The sequence below is a fragment of the Uranotaenia lowii genome, chromosome 2 (genome assembly GCF_029784155.1).
Source record: "Uranotaenia lowii strain MFRU-FL chromosome 2, ASM2978415v1, whole genome shotgun sequence".
In the NCBI taxonomy this organism is placed as follows: domain Eukaryota; kingdom Metazoa; phylum Arthropoda; class Insecta; order Diptera; family Culicidae; genus Uranotaenia; species Uranotaenia lowii.
In genome coordinates, this window is record NC_073692.1 from 383,125,793 (window position 1) to 383,144,861 (window position 19,069).

A 19,069-nucleotide genomic window follows, 5' to 3' on the forward strand; every position below is an offset into this window, starting at 1 on the left:
TGGGGATACTTGATCCCATTTTCTTATTCTCATCATATCTTCTTCCAAAAAGTATAGAAACTCGCCGTTTTTTACAGCTTGTGAAAACATGTTATTTCGAATGACCATGCTCTAAAAAATAGAACGATACTTGGTCCCGTACATGAATAGGTAGCTTTTTTTTTGTCGTGCGAGAAAAATCGTAATTATTATCTATTTAAAGGAGACTTGATTATTTATTCAAAGAAACTTGAGCCTTCATTCACGGACGCTTAAACATTGTCAAAAATCAAGCAAGTCGAAAGATAAAATGTTAATTTATTTTGTGGCCGTATTACTTTTCAGTTTTAAAGTCTTAAATATAGTGTATAACAAAGAATTCAAAAAGTTTGTCCACTGACCATACTGACTGGACACGCTATTTCTTTTTTTTTTTTGGATAATTTTGAAAACAGTACGCAATATCTATTCCAGAGTACGCGTCCATCGGTTTGAAGAAATGCTATCCCAGTTAGAAACGCCCTCAACTTAAAAAAAATATAGGCAATTCCTACGATAAAATCGTGCTAAACAGATATATTTTTCCGATAGGGCATTTGTATCGGGAAAATGGTAGGTTCGCCACCCACCGTCGGTTTGCGAAACTGCAAAATTTGACAAAAAAAAATAACTATAAAATGGTCGAAATTTTGTTTTAAGTGTCTTTTCAGTGTGATCAGTGGTTTGTCTACAACCCTATAGTCATAGCATGCTTTCGAACGAAAATTTATAGTTTTTGGACAAAACCAATCTTTAAAGTTCAGATAGGTCTATTTTACTAGACAGAATCAGTCTTTTGAATCCGTTCAAACAGGCAATCATAAGATAAACAATAGGTTCTGGATTAATATAAGTTATATTGTGCTCAAAAGTTATCATGATTCATTTAGTTGAAAACATGACTTTTTGAACTCATGGGATGAATAGAACCCATTGGTTACATGTTAGAGAACTTTCTCTAAAAAAATTGAAGAGCTAGCTTTTGCACTGAAATTGTTCATATCATTCCTTTACGATGTCATTTTCAACAAATATTTTTGACAAATTTTTATCATGTTGGAAACATTTGAAAATGATGAAAAAATATCATTCAGTCACAATTTTCAATCAAAAGTTCAATAACTCAGAAATTTTTTTATGCTAACAGCATTTTTGTTTTGCTCTATTTGGCATATTTATCTAGATCATTACATTTTTGTTTGTCCAAATAACTCGAAAACGCTTGGATATTTTAAATGATGTCAAAAAATATTCTTAAGGTTAAAAGAAATTAGCTCATGGTATTTTTATTTCTATGTTTTTACGTATGTGTGAGATTTCTCACAAAAATCAAAAAAAAATCAAAAATATAATTTATTTATTTTTTTTGTTTAAGTAGTTTTAGGAAAATCGTTGTTTATTTCTGCAGATTTGCCAATTCAAACAAATTTTTTAATCGCAATCAAGCACAAACATCTTCCTTCACCCAATTAACAAGATTTGGAAGAAATTTGAAAAATCGTAGTGAAATTAATAAAGAATTTCTATAATTACTTTTTAAGTTTGATGGACCATAATTTTTATAAGACTCAAAATAACGACCTCAAGCCTGTTTAGTTGTGCCATTCGAATTAAAATGTTTTTTTTTTTGCTGAATCAATAACTGCTATTCTCATTTTAAATAAAAATCATGTATAGGGTAGAGTTGTTCAGAAAAAGTTCAGAATGCTCTATTAAACTCCAATAATACTTGATTGAAATACAAATCACCGGAAATGGTGTTAATATCTCTACAATATGCGTAGGTATTAAGTAAAAGGTCTAAACTAGTAGAAAAAAAAATTGTTTTCTAACGCCATCATTAATCCAAGATGGCAGCTACTTTTCAAAGCTGTTAATTAATGAAAATCTCAAAAAAAAAAGCCGAATATTCCTTTCCGACGCTATCTTAAAATCCAAGATGGTGGCGTCCGCTCTACTTTTCAAAGCTATAAATGACTGAAAATCACATGAAACGTCCATAATATGGGTATTAGTTGAAAGGGCTCTACGAGTGAAAGTCGAATTTCGCAATCTGACGCCATAGGGAAATCTATTCAAACCTGTATATAACCCCCATAATATTGGTATTGGGTGAAAAGGATAAACGAGTAGAAGTCGAATTTCTCTTTCTGACTTGAAAATGCTGTAAATCACTGAAAATCGCATGAAATTCGACAATTTGCAGCATTTTAAAGATCATCCAAGGCCAAAACAAATGTTAATAAACATGTCAGAAAACTAGCTCACCTCCGGCTGAATTGATTCCTAAGTCGCTCAAGGCCTAAGACATTTCATTTAAAGACGTTTCAAAATTGATACTATTTTTTATTGTAAATTTCAGTTTGTTATTCAAAAGACCATCTACATGGAAACTCAAATCTAGACACAAAAATGAGTTGTATTTAACAAGCGTTTTTCTAAAGAAGTGTAACCAACGAAATTCAGAATTCAAAGCTTATTATTTTAACTTCAAAATTCATTCATCGAATACTTATATTGTTGGTCAACAAATTGGTAGCCATGTGACATGTGACAGGCTTTCAATACTTACGATAGTCAGCAGATTAAGCCAAAAAAAATAAAACCTCAATTTAATTGATGAAATTACTTTGATTTAAAGAAAAACGTCATTACAAATTTTCTGCTGATCTTCAATATAATTTTGCGTTTCTTGTTTTTCCAATGATCAACTCCACATTCGAAGGGATGCTGATAAATAAAACAAGTTAACAAAGTTCTTGTTTTTTCGAGGTGCAAAGAACTTTAGAGCTATTTTTTATCAAACTCATTAAATTCAAATACGCAATTTGTTTATTTTCTATCAGCATTTGTTTTTTATAATGACTTTCGAAAATTTGTAAATATTATTAAAGAAAATTCGGAACTTTTTAAATTTTTAAGCAAAGGTTTTGATTTTATTATCAGCTTTTCATTTGTTTACTTTTCTCCACCCTGTTTTATGAGAAAATTTCAAAAAAAAAATTCAAGGAGTTTCCACCAAAATTGAGTTTTTGAAATTCTACAACAAATAGGTATTATTTAAAAAAAACCTTTTTTCAAACTTTTTACAGTTATGTCTAAAATAATAATTATGATATTTTCTCATTTCAACTGCAGACTTTTTTTTGAGTTTATGCAGTATCATCATGTTCAAAATATTTTTCCTTATCAAATGAAGCATATTAAAAAAAAATCAAAATAAGTTTTTTTTTCTTTCATATCTCACGTGAGCTTTTATTACGCCGTATGAAACGAAATGTAAACAAACAGTTTTAGTACGAAAAAAATACAAAAAATGGCATAAACTAGTCGTAATTTCTTTCCATTTAGAATATTTTTAGCCTGAATAACATATTCTAAATGTGGAATGCAAATTTTAAAGTTGTTTTGATAACTTTTACAGCAGTTTTCTGTGAATTCTTAACATGTTCCATAAGACGCGAGATATAGATTTGTAAGTTTATCAGTTATCAATGATTGATTTCACTCAACACTGATTCATTTTTAAACGTATAAACTCTATATCACCAAAACTAGAGGCAAAAGACCAAATCTGTGTAAAGATATGAGTTCTGGAAATTTCATGAAAATTCAAAATCTACAAAATTAGCATAAGCACCCAAATGGTGTTCTCTTTAGATATCAATTTAATTCTATGAATACATTCTCAAAGTAATACAAAGTTTTTATTGAAAACTTCAACTTATCTTTTTGATTTATATATTTTGTTTGTATTTTCAAATGAATATACCGAATTGTTTAGTAAAGCTTTTCAAATTTTCAAATATACTGACCACATATTTTAGTAAACTTTTTTTAATTTTTTGCTATATTTTATAAAAAGTTTGTCTTTTTTTTAATTCTGAATTTTTGTTTTCTATGAAGAAAATCTTCTTCAAATTTCGATTAAAAAAATGTTTCTACCTTTTGTCCTTGTCAGGAATCAATATTTTTTGGCAGCAGCAAATTTTCATAACTTCAAATTTTAAACTATATGATATGCAATTGAAGTTTTATTAAAGTTTCATGTTTTTTTTTAATATTTTAAATCATCTGTTTTTAAACGATCATGACTTTTCATGATCGATTTATGATTATTTCAATGCTTTCAAAGTGATTCATATTTACAACAAAATAGGAAATTACATAATTTTGAATATTTGTTAAATTACTTACCGGATTTATTATGCATTTTTAGATTTGTTATTATTTCTAGCTAAATTAGAATTTTGAAGTCCCGCTTTTTTCGAAAATGTCCCACCGTCCCGCTTTTTTTCAACAAAGTATTCAAATAAAAAATAGTTTTCCTGATTTTATTTGATCCAATTGCTATATCCAACCTACACTACACACAAATAGGATGCCTGCTTCTTTTGGTCACTAATTTCTATGAAAATGATATTCACAAATTTTTCAATGCAAGTCATATTTAAACATCACGTTGGAGTGCTTCGAAAATGTTTCAACTTCACCTATCACGAAATCCCACGAGATTTAATTTTGTATGAAATACTCATTCTTCAAGAATGCACCTCATCCTCATAATTATCTGGAGATTCTACTTGATTTAATTTGAAATGAAATATAATACGTTTTTCATTCCATTCTTCAAGAATATATAAAAAAAAAGGTTTCATTTTACTCATGGCAGATGTCAATCCATCAAGTTTAATTATCAAATATTGCTAAGTATTTTGAAAAACTGAATGTAAGTTGAAAATATTACTTTTGTTACAATAATTTTCATGTTTTTGTTTTTCTTGTCAAGCCCCATTTTATATATGACATGCAATTTACTTATCTATGACGTTTTCCTATTTCCGAACCTGGTGAAAATTGGCATATTAGTTTCAAAAGCATTTTTATAATCTTAAATGACGTTTTTTAAATAAGTGTGACATAAACATAACCGTTGTTTAACGTTTTATATAACAACCTTGCATTTTGAAAGGGTTGTTTCGAGAAGCTCCGCGATGGCAACTAATTATTTTTACTGCATGGCAAAATTTAAAGATTTTCAGTCAACTTAAAAAATATTGTCAAAAAGATTTCATTTTAGGCAATACTAGTGAGAGACTACTGAAATATTAACACTGACACAAGTTTGCACCAAAATGGATTCATTTGATTGGTAAAAAATTTTCTATAATTTTGAGAAGTTCTCAATCATAAAACGAAACTTCTGACTTTTACAGTAAAACAAATTATTTATGAGAGCTTTATCCAAGCATTTGATTTGTATTAACATTCAAGTGAAAGTATGGTGAAAATCAAGAAGATATTTTGAGGTTTATGAAATCAAAATTCGCCTGTCTTTTTTCATCAAAGATTTACCTTTTTTGTTGCAATCAAAGTTGTTATAGGCTTGTGATATAGCTCAGTTGGCAAATCAGTAAATGAGTAAACATCGATCAGCGTTGTACCGGATAAGTTTTCCAATGACTGTCCGCCAACTGCATCATTTATAAAAGTTGCGAATGAGTTAAAGATATTAAAACGACTTTAATCGAAACAAAAAAATGGTGTTGTAACAACTTTGAGCCAGTCGTTTAATTTTTATCCAACGATGCAGTTATCGCAAAAGCGAGGCATGCCACAGATGTCGATTTATACAAATTTATTTATCTATATATATAAAAATGAATGTTTGTCTGTCTGTCTGTTCCCTATAGACTCGGAAACTACTGAACCGATCATCGTCAAAACTGGCATCTGAGGGTTTTTGAGGCCGGGGATGGTTTCTGTAATAGTCAAAACTCCATCCGACTTTAGGAAGGAGAGGCTTCCATACAAAATTTGTAGTTTTTCGAAACAAATTAAAGTCATGACATCCATTTTCTTGAGATTTTTTTTCCTTTGGGCGGTTTGTTTTTCGTCTCTATGGTCGAGGCGTCGTCAGCCAACGTCGCTAAAGGAAAGTAACCCAGGCATAGCATACTGATCAGTAGGAATATTTTGGCGCGTATTTTTCAACCTGGGGTTTGTTTTTCGTCTCCATGGGCGAGCAAACGTCGTCGAAAGAGGATAGTAACCAAAGCACACTGTTCATTGATTGCTGGAAAATTTAACAATAAGGCGCCTGTTTCTCAAACACGTGGGGCGATATGCAACCTAGATGTGTTTTTTTCTTGCTTATTTGATTTGTACACAGCACGTGGTAATAAATGACGCCTAGATGCGACACGGATTGGTATTTTATCAATCCAATCCAAACCAATTGAAAGATTTGCAAAAATTCTTCCGTATTTTGTTCGTGTTAATGTAGGTAGCATTCGACTTTTCATTCAAGGAACATTAGAACATGTTCAAACGTTCAACTTTTTCTGTTACAAAAATTAAAAATTATGTTTTCTTCTAGAAATTGTAACTTCGGCCCATATACACAACTGAAACGAATTAAGAAATGAAAATGGGAGCTTTTTATTTTAAATAATTCTGAAAAAACCATCGTACTTTTTGCTTACATACCAGTTCAAGTACGTACTTAACATGAAAAGTGTTTTTGTGTTACATGGCTGCATAAAAGAGACTTTTGATCCGCTTCGTTTTTGAAAAGCGAGACTTTAGAACTGATATTCAACTGGACGCAAAATTTTTAAGAGAAACTTTTAGTTTACCCTTTAAAGTGTTAAATACAATATTCCCTTCTGTTAACTTACACGGTGGGGCAAGGGCAAACGTCGAACTTTTAAGAAATTCATCTTCAAAATGATTCAATGTGTTGGAAGACCAGAAATGGTGCTTCGAATGTTGAAACTGAAGCGGATATTTAAAATTCTTAAACGTTTTTGTAAATGAAGGTCATTTGCTTTGAACAGCATTCGTTAGAAAAGGAGTAACAAACATAAATTTATACTGAAGGAATACTGTAGATATACAGTATTCCTTCAGTATAACAGAAACCTAAATTTGAATATTTTTTTTACAAATTACATTTATTTTTTGAAGGTGTAGCAAGTTTCACTTGATAAAACAAACAAACAGAAATACGTATTAAATCCATTTTAAAGCCATAACTCCAACGCATCTGAAAATAAGCTTTGCATTGACACTCGCTCCAATATACGGGACAAATGTAAACTTAGAAATTTGTTTTTGCCAACATTTTTAAATATTTGAATTTCAAAGCGAATATTAAAAAAACACTGAGAATTTATTAATGATGCAACTGATATTTTGTAAAATTTTTATATTTTTTGCTTGAATAAATTTATTAAAAAAAAATTTGCACTGCATAAAATCGATAATTTTTTGAAACCATGACAAGTGTTGTTTGGGAAAACTTCAAGTTGTAATGTCTCATGTCCACGAGTTTGGCATATTGCGAAATATTTTTTTAACATAATTTTGGCGAAAAAAGGAGAGATATACTACAAACTTCTTCGAAGGGCGAGGATGGTGTAAAAAACTCTTTGGAAATGGCGTTTAAAAAAATAGATTGAATAGTTTTTTTTTTCAAATTTCTATAGCTCATTTTTTCAGCTTCAAAAATACACCATCTAAAGCTAATCAGAAGCTGGAAGTGCTCATAATTCAGAATATTGGGAATATACTCAAATCACTGTCCCGATTCACGCTATTGATCGGTTTTCAAAATTCTATCTCCATAAAGTACAATATGCAATAAAGTCCAAAATGCGGTTCTTTTTTTTCAATTAGAAATTTATTCAAAATCGAGCCGGGTAAATCAGCCTACCTTCTTCAAGCAGTATGGGACAGATTTGGAAAAGATGGGGGAGCTCCTATGTAAGTTTAAGATAAAGAGCTTTTCAAAGAAGGGACCATATTTTATAAGAGGGTATTTTGGGTACGGATATTTGGCATAACTCAAAAATAGATGAGACAAATGTTTTTTTGCAAATTCGTAACATCCCACTTTGGGAAAAAAGATGGAAAATCCATAAATTTTGACATTATTTAAGTGATTATGAAGCCTTAAAAACAGAGTACGAATTTCAGATCTTGAAAATTAAATTTGGAGATCAAGTTTTAGTAAATAATATATACCATCTATGAATTGCAATTCGGAACTCCAGCTGCAGCTCTGATTTCAAAATTGTTGGTTCTGAACTATGATGAGGTTTGATTTAAAAAAAATTCTAACAGAAACCTAAATTTGAATATTTTTTTACAAATTACATTTATTTTTTGAAGGTGTAGCAAAGCACACCGGGTCAGCTAGTATTCAAATATAAAAGCATCGCACTTTTACATCAAGAAATTTTACCAAAAACATACATATCATGTTTTTTTCACATTTTAAAATGTCCAGCTTTTTTCGACTGTATCCCGCTTTTTTTCTCAAAATTACCTTTTTAAGCCATCTGGCAAGCATACACAATACACATATTGTGGGGGTTCAATGCGATTTAAAGTCATTTATAACATTTTAAAGTCAGGCGTAAGCCGCTGATTTTAGGATAGCGTCAGACTACGAATTTTGACTTCAACTCATGAATTCATTCTATCAGACATTCACAACCAATCCCTTATTTATTTCATTAAATAAATCTGTCCTCATTCACTGTATTGATGATTAACAATTCAGAAAAGAAGAACTCACCCTACGCGTGTTACAGGTTGACTTGCGAGAGAATCGTTAAAAATTAGACATTTGTATGGCTCTCATGAAACCGTTATAAAACATTTATCGGACCATAATAAAGCTATTAAGCATTGAATTGAATAACGCCTTGCTGGTTGTAGAATCGAAGGGCTCGAAATGACGCCATGTTGATGGATTCACAATCTAAAAATATTTTTTCAGGCCTATTGATTGAAATCAACTCCATTATGATTGCGATGTCATTATGTCATGATTTAAAATTATTTTTATTTACAATTATATTTATTAATAAATGATATTTTTTGTAATTTGATTTTTTTTACCATAAAAAAATATATACATAATTTAAATTTCTTTATTCTAAAGAATTGACGAGGCGCATTTATTTAAAAATGCTATTTCATAAACATTTTACCTAAAATCTTAAGCAATAGAAGATATGCTCATAATATGCTTTTTTGTTATTAATTTTACCAGATCACTAAAATAAAAAAATGCTAATATTTTTTATAAAAGCTTTATAAAAGCTTTGATGACCAGAATTTTACTGCATAATCATTTTATCGAAGTTGTCATGATGACGTTTTTAGTCAAATAGCCAGCTTTATCAGAGTTCTGGCGATGTACAGAATATACTGTTGCTTTTTATGAAGATTAATGCTGTAGCTCTAACGAAGTTGTGCTGACCATAATAAAGCTAAAATTGTTACGCAGCTACTTCTCCCATGCAGAATATTCTCTGGGCTTAACCTATTTGAGATTTGAAGAAGAGAGATTTGATTAAAAATGAACTAAAATTGCACATTAGAACTATCGGAATAAGGTAATTCCGAATTGATGATTCGTTTTTTTATTCTCGTTCCAGGAATTGATAACGACCCTGTACATTGGTTTCCTCGGGCTAATATTTAGCTCCTACTTTGTGTATCTGGCGGAGAAAGACGTGATCGGCCCCAACGGGCGGCAGGACTTTGCCAGCTACGCGGACGCCCTCTGGTGGGGAGTCATTACGGTCACCACGATCGGCTACGGGGACACGGTGCCGCAGACCTGGATGGGCAAAATAGTGGCCTCGTGCTTCAGTGTGTTCGCAATCTCGTTCTTCGCACTACCAGCGGTTAGTTTGGGGGATCACTTTGGGAGACAATTTCGATTTGAAATCAATCCGTTCACCGACTTTCGTCTTTCGTCTTCTTCTACTTGTTCGTTGCAGGGCATCCTCGGGTCCGGATTCGCACTCAAGGTGCAGCAGAAGCAGCGCCAGAAGCACTTTAATCGCCAAATTCCGGCGGCCGCCATGCTCATTCAGTGCCTCTGGCGCTGCTATGCCGCAGACAAGAGCTTCCATTCGGACGCGACCTGGCAGATCTACGTCAAGTCGGACGACCACAACACTAACAACTCCAATATCAGCGCCGCCCTTCCCTCGCAGCTGGGCAAAGTGAGTGCGTTGTTTAGCGGTGTACGTGTTTGTATGTTTTGATGTAACAACCAAGAGATCCCCTTCCCCACTATACTTAGCTCTCCCCTAAAGCAAATCCTTGCGATTTTCCACCCACACCCAAAAAGCAACTCTCTGCTTTCCATTAATAACCCACCAACATTTCACCCGAAGCGATTTTCAACAAACGGATGTGTGTTTCAGTCATTGTCGTCGAAAGTTTCCTTACCAAATGTTCCTACTTTGGTAAGTAAGATGCTCGAAAATGACTTTAACTGGAACGACACATTCCGTTTTCAATTTCGGCTTGCTTTCCATTTTCTGGCTGTTCTAAGGAATTATCTCTTTTCTTCAAAATTTCACCCTTTCCGTTCCTCAAAACATTCCAACTCCTTCGAAAAGAAAAACTATCCGGGAAAAAATCTTGAAAAGATTCAAAGAATTTGAAATCCAGCTAGAAGTAAATGTGCATCGTAAGAATTCTCACTTAGTTTCCACAAAATGCAACCTTATATTAATATTTCTTGATCTATTACAAACAATTTTGTTGATTGGAGGGAAAAAGGGCATGAAGCGCATCTTAAGCTAAATTAGGGTTAAAACATAAAAATTTTATAAAACTTTGAGACCAAGGTTGCCGATGGTTTCTGTATTGAAAACTGCATTAATTTCTTCGAAAAGTGATGAATAAATGAGTCTTTTTCACATCTCACATAAGAAAAATCAATTGACATTATCAATATAAGCATGTTTTTCCAAAAGAAAGTCAGAAATCCAAAATTTATGTTGATATAAAAATTTATATTTTGAAAAATACGTACAAAATTTGAAAATCTGCGAAATCTGTGAATATTTCCAAAGATTTGTGTACTGTGGCACAGATTCTGTGATGAAAATTTGCTGTTGGTTCAAGCTTCAATGAGCCTTTTGAGGATATGGGAGATTTTCCAGCAAGCGATTAGAGTTTTTTTTTTTGTACTAGGACCTTGTGACCTTTTCATTATTTACAAGTTTTTAACGGAATTGAATGTTTGGAGCTACGAAAAACAAGTTTAATCGGCTATATCCAATCAATTAGGAACATTCTTGACTATCAGTCTTACCCATGCGTACTGATTCTAGACATCTCGAAGCGGGTTACTTTGAAGTATCACTTTTGCATCCCATTGTCCAAAATTTAGTCCTTCTAGCTTGAAGGAAATAGCGATCAATTTTTGAGATATTTTTCCATTATACAACCGGATGAAAGTGTACCGAAACATTAACAATTTTTTTTAAACATGCCAAATAATTCATATGACCTTTTCAAAACTGACAAAAAAAAATTTCAGTTTGGTTTGACATTTGGAGACATCTGGTGGCCCAGTCAAAAAATATCAAAAATTGGTTCAAAATGATGGTTGGAAATTTTACACAAGTTTCGAGCTTGTACGTCTGTTCTCTGTGCAATATCTTCCAACTTAGACAGGCTGCCATTCCTCTCACAGTTGATATTTTTCCATGAAACTATCAAACAATCTAGCTATTTTCATAAAAATGGGGGAAAATTGATATTGCTTCACAAAATTAGCCACAACTATATCAAACTTCATATTTTCATCTCAAAATTTTGTAAATAATGTGTATCTGGCCAATTTTTATCGAAATCGATCATCGATATTTGGAATTTAAGCGGTTTGAATTTGAGATTGATTCCAGGATAACAGACGATTCAATTTCTTTAAAACGAAAACTTTTTAAGAAACTGCCATTTTTTCAGAAAAATTTGTACCCTCTGATACATAAGAACGTAGTCATTGTTGCCAGGAGATTAAAATACCCATTACAGAAATTCTTTTTACAATCAAATTTTTTTTTCAACAGTGAAAAGAATGCAAATACATTTATAGCAGATCCAAACACCCTCAACTCACTTTGGACAAGATTTTGCGCATATTCGGATCAAGAACTAATTTGATACCTAATTAGATCTTAAAGTTTAATTTCATCAATAATTCATCCAGAAAACGTTCCTATTTTTTTAAAGCAATTTCAATTTAAATTTCTGTGAAAGTTTTTTTAACAGAAATAACTCCAAAAACATGGTCCAATCATGTTCATGCAATAATAGATTCTTTGTGCTAGTCAGGATTTATAAAAATCAATAAATACTTTAAGAATCGTTAACAGTATATTATGATATAAGCTTGAATGGCTATATTTTGAAGTTTGGAAATATGGAAAAAATATAATTAATACATAAGAAAATATGCAACGCTTCTTTCACTTGTATAGATATGAAATTCAATGTTTGGTGTCTAAAATTATTCAAAGAATTAATGTAATTGAGAAAAGTGTCAGAGCTAAAAATGAAAAAACACAATTTTTGACAAGTTTTTTTTTAGATGGACCTCTGTGCACCACCGTTTTTAAAAGAATCCATTGTTGGAGCTTAGAAAAATAATTTCAAATTATTATTTTAAAAAAAACAGATAATACTTTTGAGTTATTCTCCAAAGTTTATGTAAATTTTATTTTATTTTTTCTGTAAACTGCAACAATAGTTTCAAACTCACAATGCTAAATAATAGGGAGAAGAGAGAGTTTTTGTTACAAAGTAAAATCGAAGTTGAATCTTAGAACAAATATCGAAAATACAATAAATAAGTTAAATTTTTTCTTTCAATTTGTTCAAATACATTTAGAATCAACATTTTAGACAAAATTATAAAATATGACGATGAATACATTTCCAAATAAAATATTTTATATTTCACTAGCTGACCCGGTGTGCTTTGCTACACCTTCAAAAAATAAATGTAATTTGTAAAAAAATATTCAAATTTAGGTTTCTGTTAGAATTTTTTTTAAATCAAACCTCATCATAGTTCAGAACCAACAATTTTGAAATCAGAGCTGCAGCTGGAGTTCCGAATTGCAATTCATAGATGGTATATATTATTTACTAAAACTTGATCTCCAAATTTAATTTTCAAGATCTGAAATTCGTACTCTGTTTTTAAGGCTTCATAATCACTTAAATAATGTCAAAATTTATGGATTTTCCATCTTTTTTCCCAAAGTGGGATGTTACGAATTTGCAAAAAAACATTTGTCTCATCTATTTTTGAGTTATGCCAAATATCCGTACCCAAAATACCCTCTTATAAAATATGGTCCCTTCTTTGAAAAGCTCTTTATCTTAAACTTACATAGGAGCTCCCCCATCTTTTCCAAATCTGTCCCATACTGCTTGAAGAAGGTAGGCTGATTTACCCGGCTCGATTTTGAATAAATTTCTAATTGAAAAAAAAGAACCGCATTTTGGACTTTATTGCATATTGTACTTTATGGAGATAGAATTTTGAAAACCGATCAATAGCGTGAATCGGGACAGTGATTTGAGTATATTCCCAATATTCTGAATTATGAGCACTTCCAGCTTCTGATTAGCTTTAGATGGTGTATTTTTGAAGCTGAAAAAATGAGCTATAGAAATTTGAAAAAAAAAACTATTCAATCTATTTTTTTAAACGCCATTTCCAAAGAGTTTTTTACACCATCCTCGCCCTTCGAAGAAGTTTGTAGTATATCTCTCCTTTTTTCGCCAAAATTATGTTAAAAAAATATTTCGCAATATGCCAAACTCGTGGACATGAGACATTACAACTTGAAGTTTTCCCAAACAACACTTGTCATGGTTTCAAAAAATTATCGATTTTATGCAGTGCAAATTTTTTTTTAATAAATTTATTCAAGCAAAAAATATAAAAATTTTACAAAATATCAGTTGCATCATTAATAAATTCTCAGTGTTTTTTTAATATTCGCTTTGAAATTCAAATATTTAAAAATGTTGGCAAAAACAAATTTCTAAGTTTACATTTGTCCCGTATATTGGAGCGAGTGTCAATGCAAAGCTTATTTTCAGATGCGTTGGAGTTATGGCTTTAAAATGGATTTAATACGTATTTCTGTTTGTTTGTTTTATCAAGTGAAACTTGCTACACCTTCAAAAAATAAATGTAATTTGTAAAAAAAATATTCAAATTTAGGTTTCTGTTATACTGAAGGAATACTGTATATCTACAGTATTCCTTCAGTATAAATTTATGTTTGTTACTCCTTTTCTAACGAATGCTGTTCAAAGCAAATGACCTTCATTTACAAAAACGTTTAAGAATTTTAAATATCCGCTTCAGTTTCAACATTCGAAGCACCATTTCTGGTCTTCCAACACATTGAATCATTTTGAAGATGAATTTCTTAAAAGTTCGACGTTTGCCCTTGCCCCACCGTGTAAGTTAACAGAAGGGAATATTGTATTTAACACTTTAAAGGGTAAACTAAAAGTTTCTCTTAAAAATTTTGCGTCCAGTTGAATATCAGTTCTAAAGTCTCGCTTTTCAAAAACGAAGCGGATCAAAAGTCTCTTTTATGCAGCCATGTAACACAAAAACACTTTTCATGTTAAGTACGTACTTGAACTGGTATGTAAGCAAAAAGTACGATGGTTTTTTCAGAATTATTTAAAATAAAAAGCTCCCATTTTCATTTCTTAATTCGTTTCAGTTGTGTATATGGGCCGAAGTTACAATTTCTAGAAGAAAACATAATTTTTAATTTTTGTAACAGAAAAAGTTGAACGTTTGAACATGTTCTAATGTTCCTTGAATGAAAAGTCGAATGCTACCTACATTAACACGAACAAAATACGGAAGAATTTTTGCAAATCTTTCAATTGGTTTGGATTGGATTGATAAAATACCAATCCGTGTCGCATCTAGGCGTCATTTATTACCACGTGCTGTGTACAAATCAAATAAGCAAGAAAAAAACACATCTAGGTTGCATATCGCCCCACGTGTTTGAGAAACAGGCGCCTTATTGTTAAATTTTCCAGCAATCAATGAACAGTGTGCTTTGGTTACTATCCTCTTTCGACGACGTTTGCTCGCCCATGGAGACGAAAAACAAACCCCAGGTTGAAAAATACGCGCCAAAATATTCCTACTGATCAGTATGCTATGCCTGGGTTACTTTCCTTTAGCGACGTTGGCTGACGACGCCTCGACCATAGAGACGAAAAACAAACCGCCCAAAGGAAAAAAAATCTCAAGAAAATGGATGTCATGACTTTAATTTGTTTCGAAAAACTACAAATTTTGTATGGAAGCCTCTCCTTCCTAAAGTCGGATGGAGTTTTGACTATTACAGAAACCATCCCCGGCCTCAAAAACCCTCAGATGCCAGTTTTGACGATGATCGGTTCAGTAGTTTCCGAGTCTATAGGGAACAGACAGACAGACAAACATTCATTTTTATATATATAGATTACACCAATTTATTATGTAAATTTACGAAACATTCATTCGATTTTTTAAATATGCCTCACACAAAAACTTCTGTTCAACTAATGCCGTTTTCGTTTATCTCCACTCGCGCGGGGCAAAACTTTTTCTGAATAAACAAACAGAATCGTTACCCAGGACGATGCAAATATATGGTTGCTATACTCACCCTTATGCTTACCCCCAACACTGACGATTTTTACGGGGTGTAACCGCCTGCTTGAGGTTCAAATCTCGGGCAAAACTAGTGGACTTCTGAATTAATAACCGAACGTAATAACAGCAGTTAGGGCAAAACTCGTGGGTAACGAGATTGCCACTGCCAATAAACGAAAACACTATAAGACTCCTTTGAATAAGGATTCTTCTAAGCATTGCACAGTGGTCCGAAAAGGCAAAATGTAGAATTTTTTCCTTGTGATTTGTACTTCATTTTAGCTCTGAAGTGTTTTCAGAGCATTTGCTCCTTCAATGATGCTTAAAAAAAGTATAAATGTAGAAAAATTAGTCAAAGTCCAGCATCGAAAAACTAAAAATTCTAACTATTTTTGTTTCAAGAGATGCAGCTTTATTTCCATCTACAAAGTTGTAGAGAACATGAAAATATGAAACTTTGTTGAGCACTAGACTGAGCCAATTTGGGGTCAATTTTGAATTTAACAAATCGTGGAATCTAAAAAGCATGCCCCCGTTCAACGCCTAATATTTTTTTCTTCTAATAAGATACGAAGTTACGGTCTACGACATAGGTCTGCAACCTGCGGGTCGCGAGCCGCATGCGGCTCTTTGGATATAAATCTGTGGCTCTTTAGCTCACTGCGCAAATATTTTATAAATTTTTGAATAAAAAAATATTTAAAAAAATGTGCTAAACCGTTAATTGGGTCTTGTGAAGTGGCTACGGATTTTCATAGGTCAAGAATTCTGCTTTCAAAGAGATATTGGGAAATACCCGGTCCGGTCCGGTTACCCGTTTTAGAGGTGGAGTACCCGGTTTTCTCCCGGATTATTCACAATTTTTTACGGAATTTCAAACTTTCAATTTGTTTTAGCGAAAAAATGCATTTTTTAAATTGTAAGAAAAGATTTCAACGCTGCTGATCATTTTCCGTGTGTTCATTTTTCAGATTTTTCTTGCTCTTCTTTTTATGGAAAATACCTAGATTTTGACTGGATTTCCCCGAATATTACATGGTTTTTCATCATTTTTTTGATAATTTTTGTCATTTTTTTGCTATTTTTTATCAAGTTTCAAAAACATTTCGATTTTTTTTTGTTGTGTTCAGAATGTTTGTTATTTTAATCATATATGTAATTTTTGTCATTTGACATCTATTTACAGATATTTTGTGTCATTTCTATTCCTTTGTTTGTATTTGTTTTCGAGTTTTTTGAAATTTTAGATTTTTGTCATTTTTCAATGTTTTTTTTTTATTTTTGATTTTTTGATATTATTGTTATGATTTTTCAACATTTCAGAACGTAAAAACGTATTAACGATGTTATTCTAAATAACATATATTGGACCTTCTATAGAAAATACGATATGGTAATGTCGTTTAAAAAAACCGTGTTGCCAAAATCGAATGTTACGAAAAATGAACGGGATCTGTATAAAAAAGTAAATCTTTGAGGCTTACTTACCGTTAATTTATTTTATTTAATTTTTGTTTCGAAATTTTTAAAGTATCCTCGTACGGATCTTGCCAGTTAAAATGAACTGTGTCAGGAATTTTCAATGAAGACTAAAAAACCACATTTTACAGATTTATACATAGCTTCTCCCAGTAATATAATCTTTAGCAAGCATTGATGAATAATCTACTGTGTATTTCATTCTTCATTCAATTGAACGCACAATACTAAAGAATTATATGTGACATAAAATAGGATTTTTGAATTTTTCCAGATGCATAAAATACTGAGAACGTGTCGCTTAATGTTATTTATTTTCAAAGATTACAAATTTGATTTCAGTTGAATTTAACTTCATACTCCTGGATTTTGGAAAAGATTAGCTTAATCTGGGGAAATTCATAAAAGAGCTTGATAATATAAAAAAATGTTTCCCATTACTTTATATTTTAAAAGCTTTTCTTTGCTGAAGAAATTATAAATATTCTGCTCATGTTTATATGTTCAACTGTTCCACTTTAACATCATACAAAGCACTCATTATAGCTTAATATGGATTTTAAATTTTTTGACCCGATATTTGCCAACCAATTAAAATTTAAATAAAATCAAACCATGTTCAAAGCGTTGATGATCTAGAATCATGTACGTAATGGTAATCAGAAACAGATTTTTAAAAATATTCAATAGTTAGAGAAAACTCTAATGATTTTAAGGCTATTTTCGAAAAAACTTATGTTCATTGACCATTCATATTCATTTTTTATCTAACACGAAAACAATAAAACAATAAATCTTTAATGTGGCTCTTTCAAACTTTGAAGTTTTAAAAATTTCAAGTTTTTGGCTCTTTTAACTCAAAAGGTTGCCGACCACTGGTCTACGACAAAGTTGTTCAACGAATAATTTCCTTCAGAAAATTAAAGTTGGAACAAAAACCAGGAGAAGGCTCGGTTCCACAGAAGATAATAAGATAAGATATAAGATTTCAACAATCTACGACTTTTCAAAGCAAAGTTATTGGAACTTTGAATTTTACTTTTTGTCAACTTTTCCCGAGTTTATTGCAAAAATGTGCAAGTGAAATATTAAAACTAACAAATCATATTGAAACCTGAATCCAGTTGAACAAATTGGTGTTGGCTCCGTTTGTCTCCATGCGCTCATATTTGAACACATGAAACATAAGTATATTTGATGTGTTTTGCATGTTTCCATACAAAAATTATTTTCAACTGCCTCTGCGTAGCACGGAAATCTATTTTTCTATAGAAACACGCAGAACTCGTCTAACATATGCTTGTTATGTTCAAATAGAAGCGCGTGGAGACAAATTGCGCCAACACCAATTTTTTGCACTTGATTCAAGCATCAATTTTATTTATAAGCTTTAAAAATCCACCTGACCGTTTTTTAATAAACTCTCGTAAAGTTGAGAAAAAATAAAGATCAAAGCTGCAATAACTTTGCAAGGAAAGTGATTTGTGTGATTTGATTGCCCGTACAACCTTTAAGAACAGCTTATTCATGTAAATCATCTTCCAACAAAAGTTATGTTTGGAAAACTACTTTAAAGAATTTTTAAATAACTTCCAAAATAAACCTTTATAACCCTGCCCTGAATAGAGATAGAAATTTGATGTGTTCAACAAAGTTCCATATTTTGAAACAAAAGATAATTTTTAATTTCTTCATGGTGGACTTTGCCTATTTTTGTATGCTTTCATGTTTGAAGGAGCAAATGTTCTGAAAACACTTAAGAGTTAAAATGAAAGATAAAGTTATTAGGAAAAATGTTCCACTTTTTGCTGCTTCGAAGCAGTTTGCAGTGCAATGTTGCCGAAAAAAATTTTGTGCTTGCGTCAAAATAAATTCTTGAATTCTGTGATTTGTGGGCAAAATTCTGAGACAAAATTTTGTGATTTTCTGTTGAATTTAGTAAGAGAATTCTATACAATTCTATACAACATGTTTAAGATGAAATAAAAAGCCTCAAACATGTACATAATTCATTAAGCTTTTCAAACTAATACTCGAAATTCTTGTTATCATATTAAA

General features: G+C 31.5%; 1 protein-coding gene across 1 annotated transcript in view; it reads left to right on the forward strand.

Moving 5' to 3' along the window:
• The window catches only part of LOC129743239 (potassium voltage-gated channel subfamily KQT member 1-like), a 207,650-nt gene that overhangs the window by 130,844 nt on the left and 57,737 nt on the right, over nucleotides 1–19,069 (forward strand). Inside the window, exons 6-7 of the mRNA XM_055735216.1 lie at nucleotides 9,471–9,722; nucleotides 9,819–10,046. Coding sequence (XP_055591191.1) covers nucleotides 9,471–9,722; nucleotides 9,819–10,046 — 480 coding nt within the window. The remainder of the gene's footprint in view (nucleotides 1–9,470; nucleotides 9,723–9,818; nucleotides 10,047–19,069) is intronic.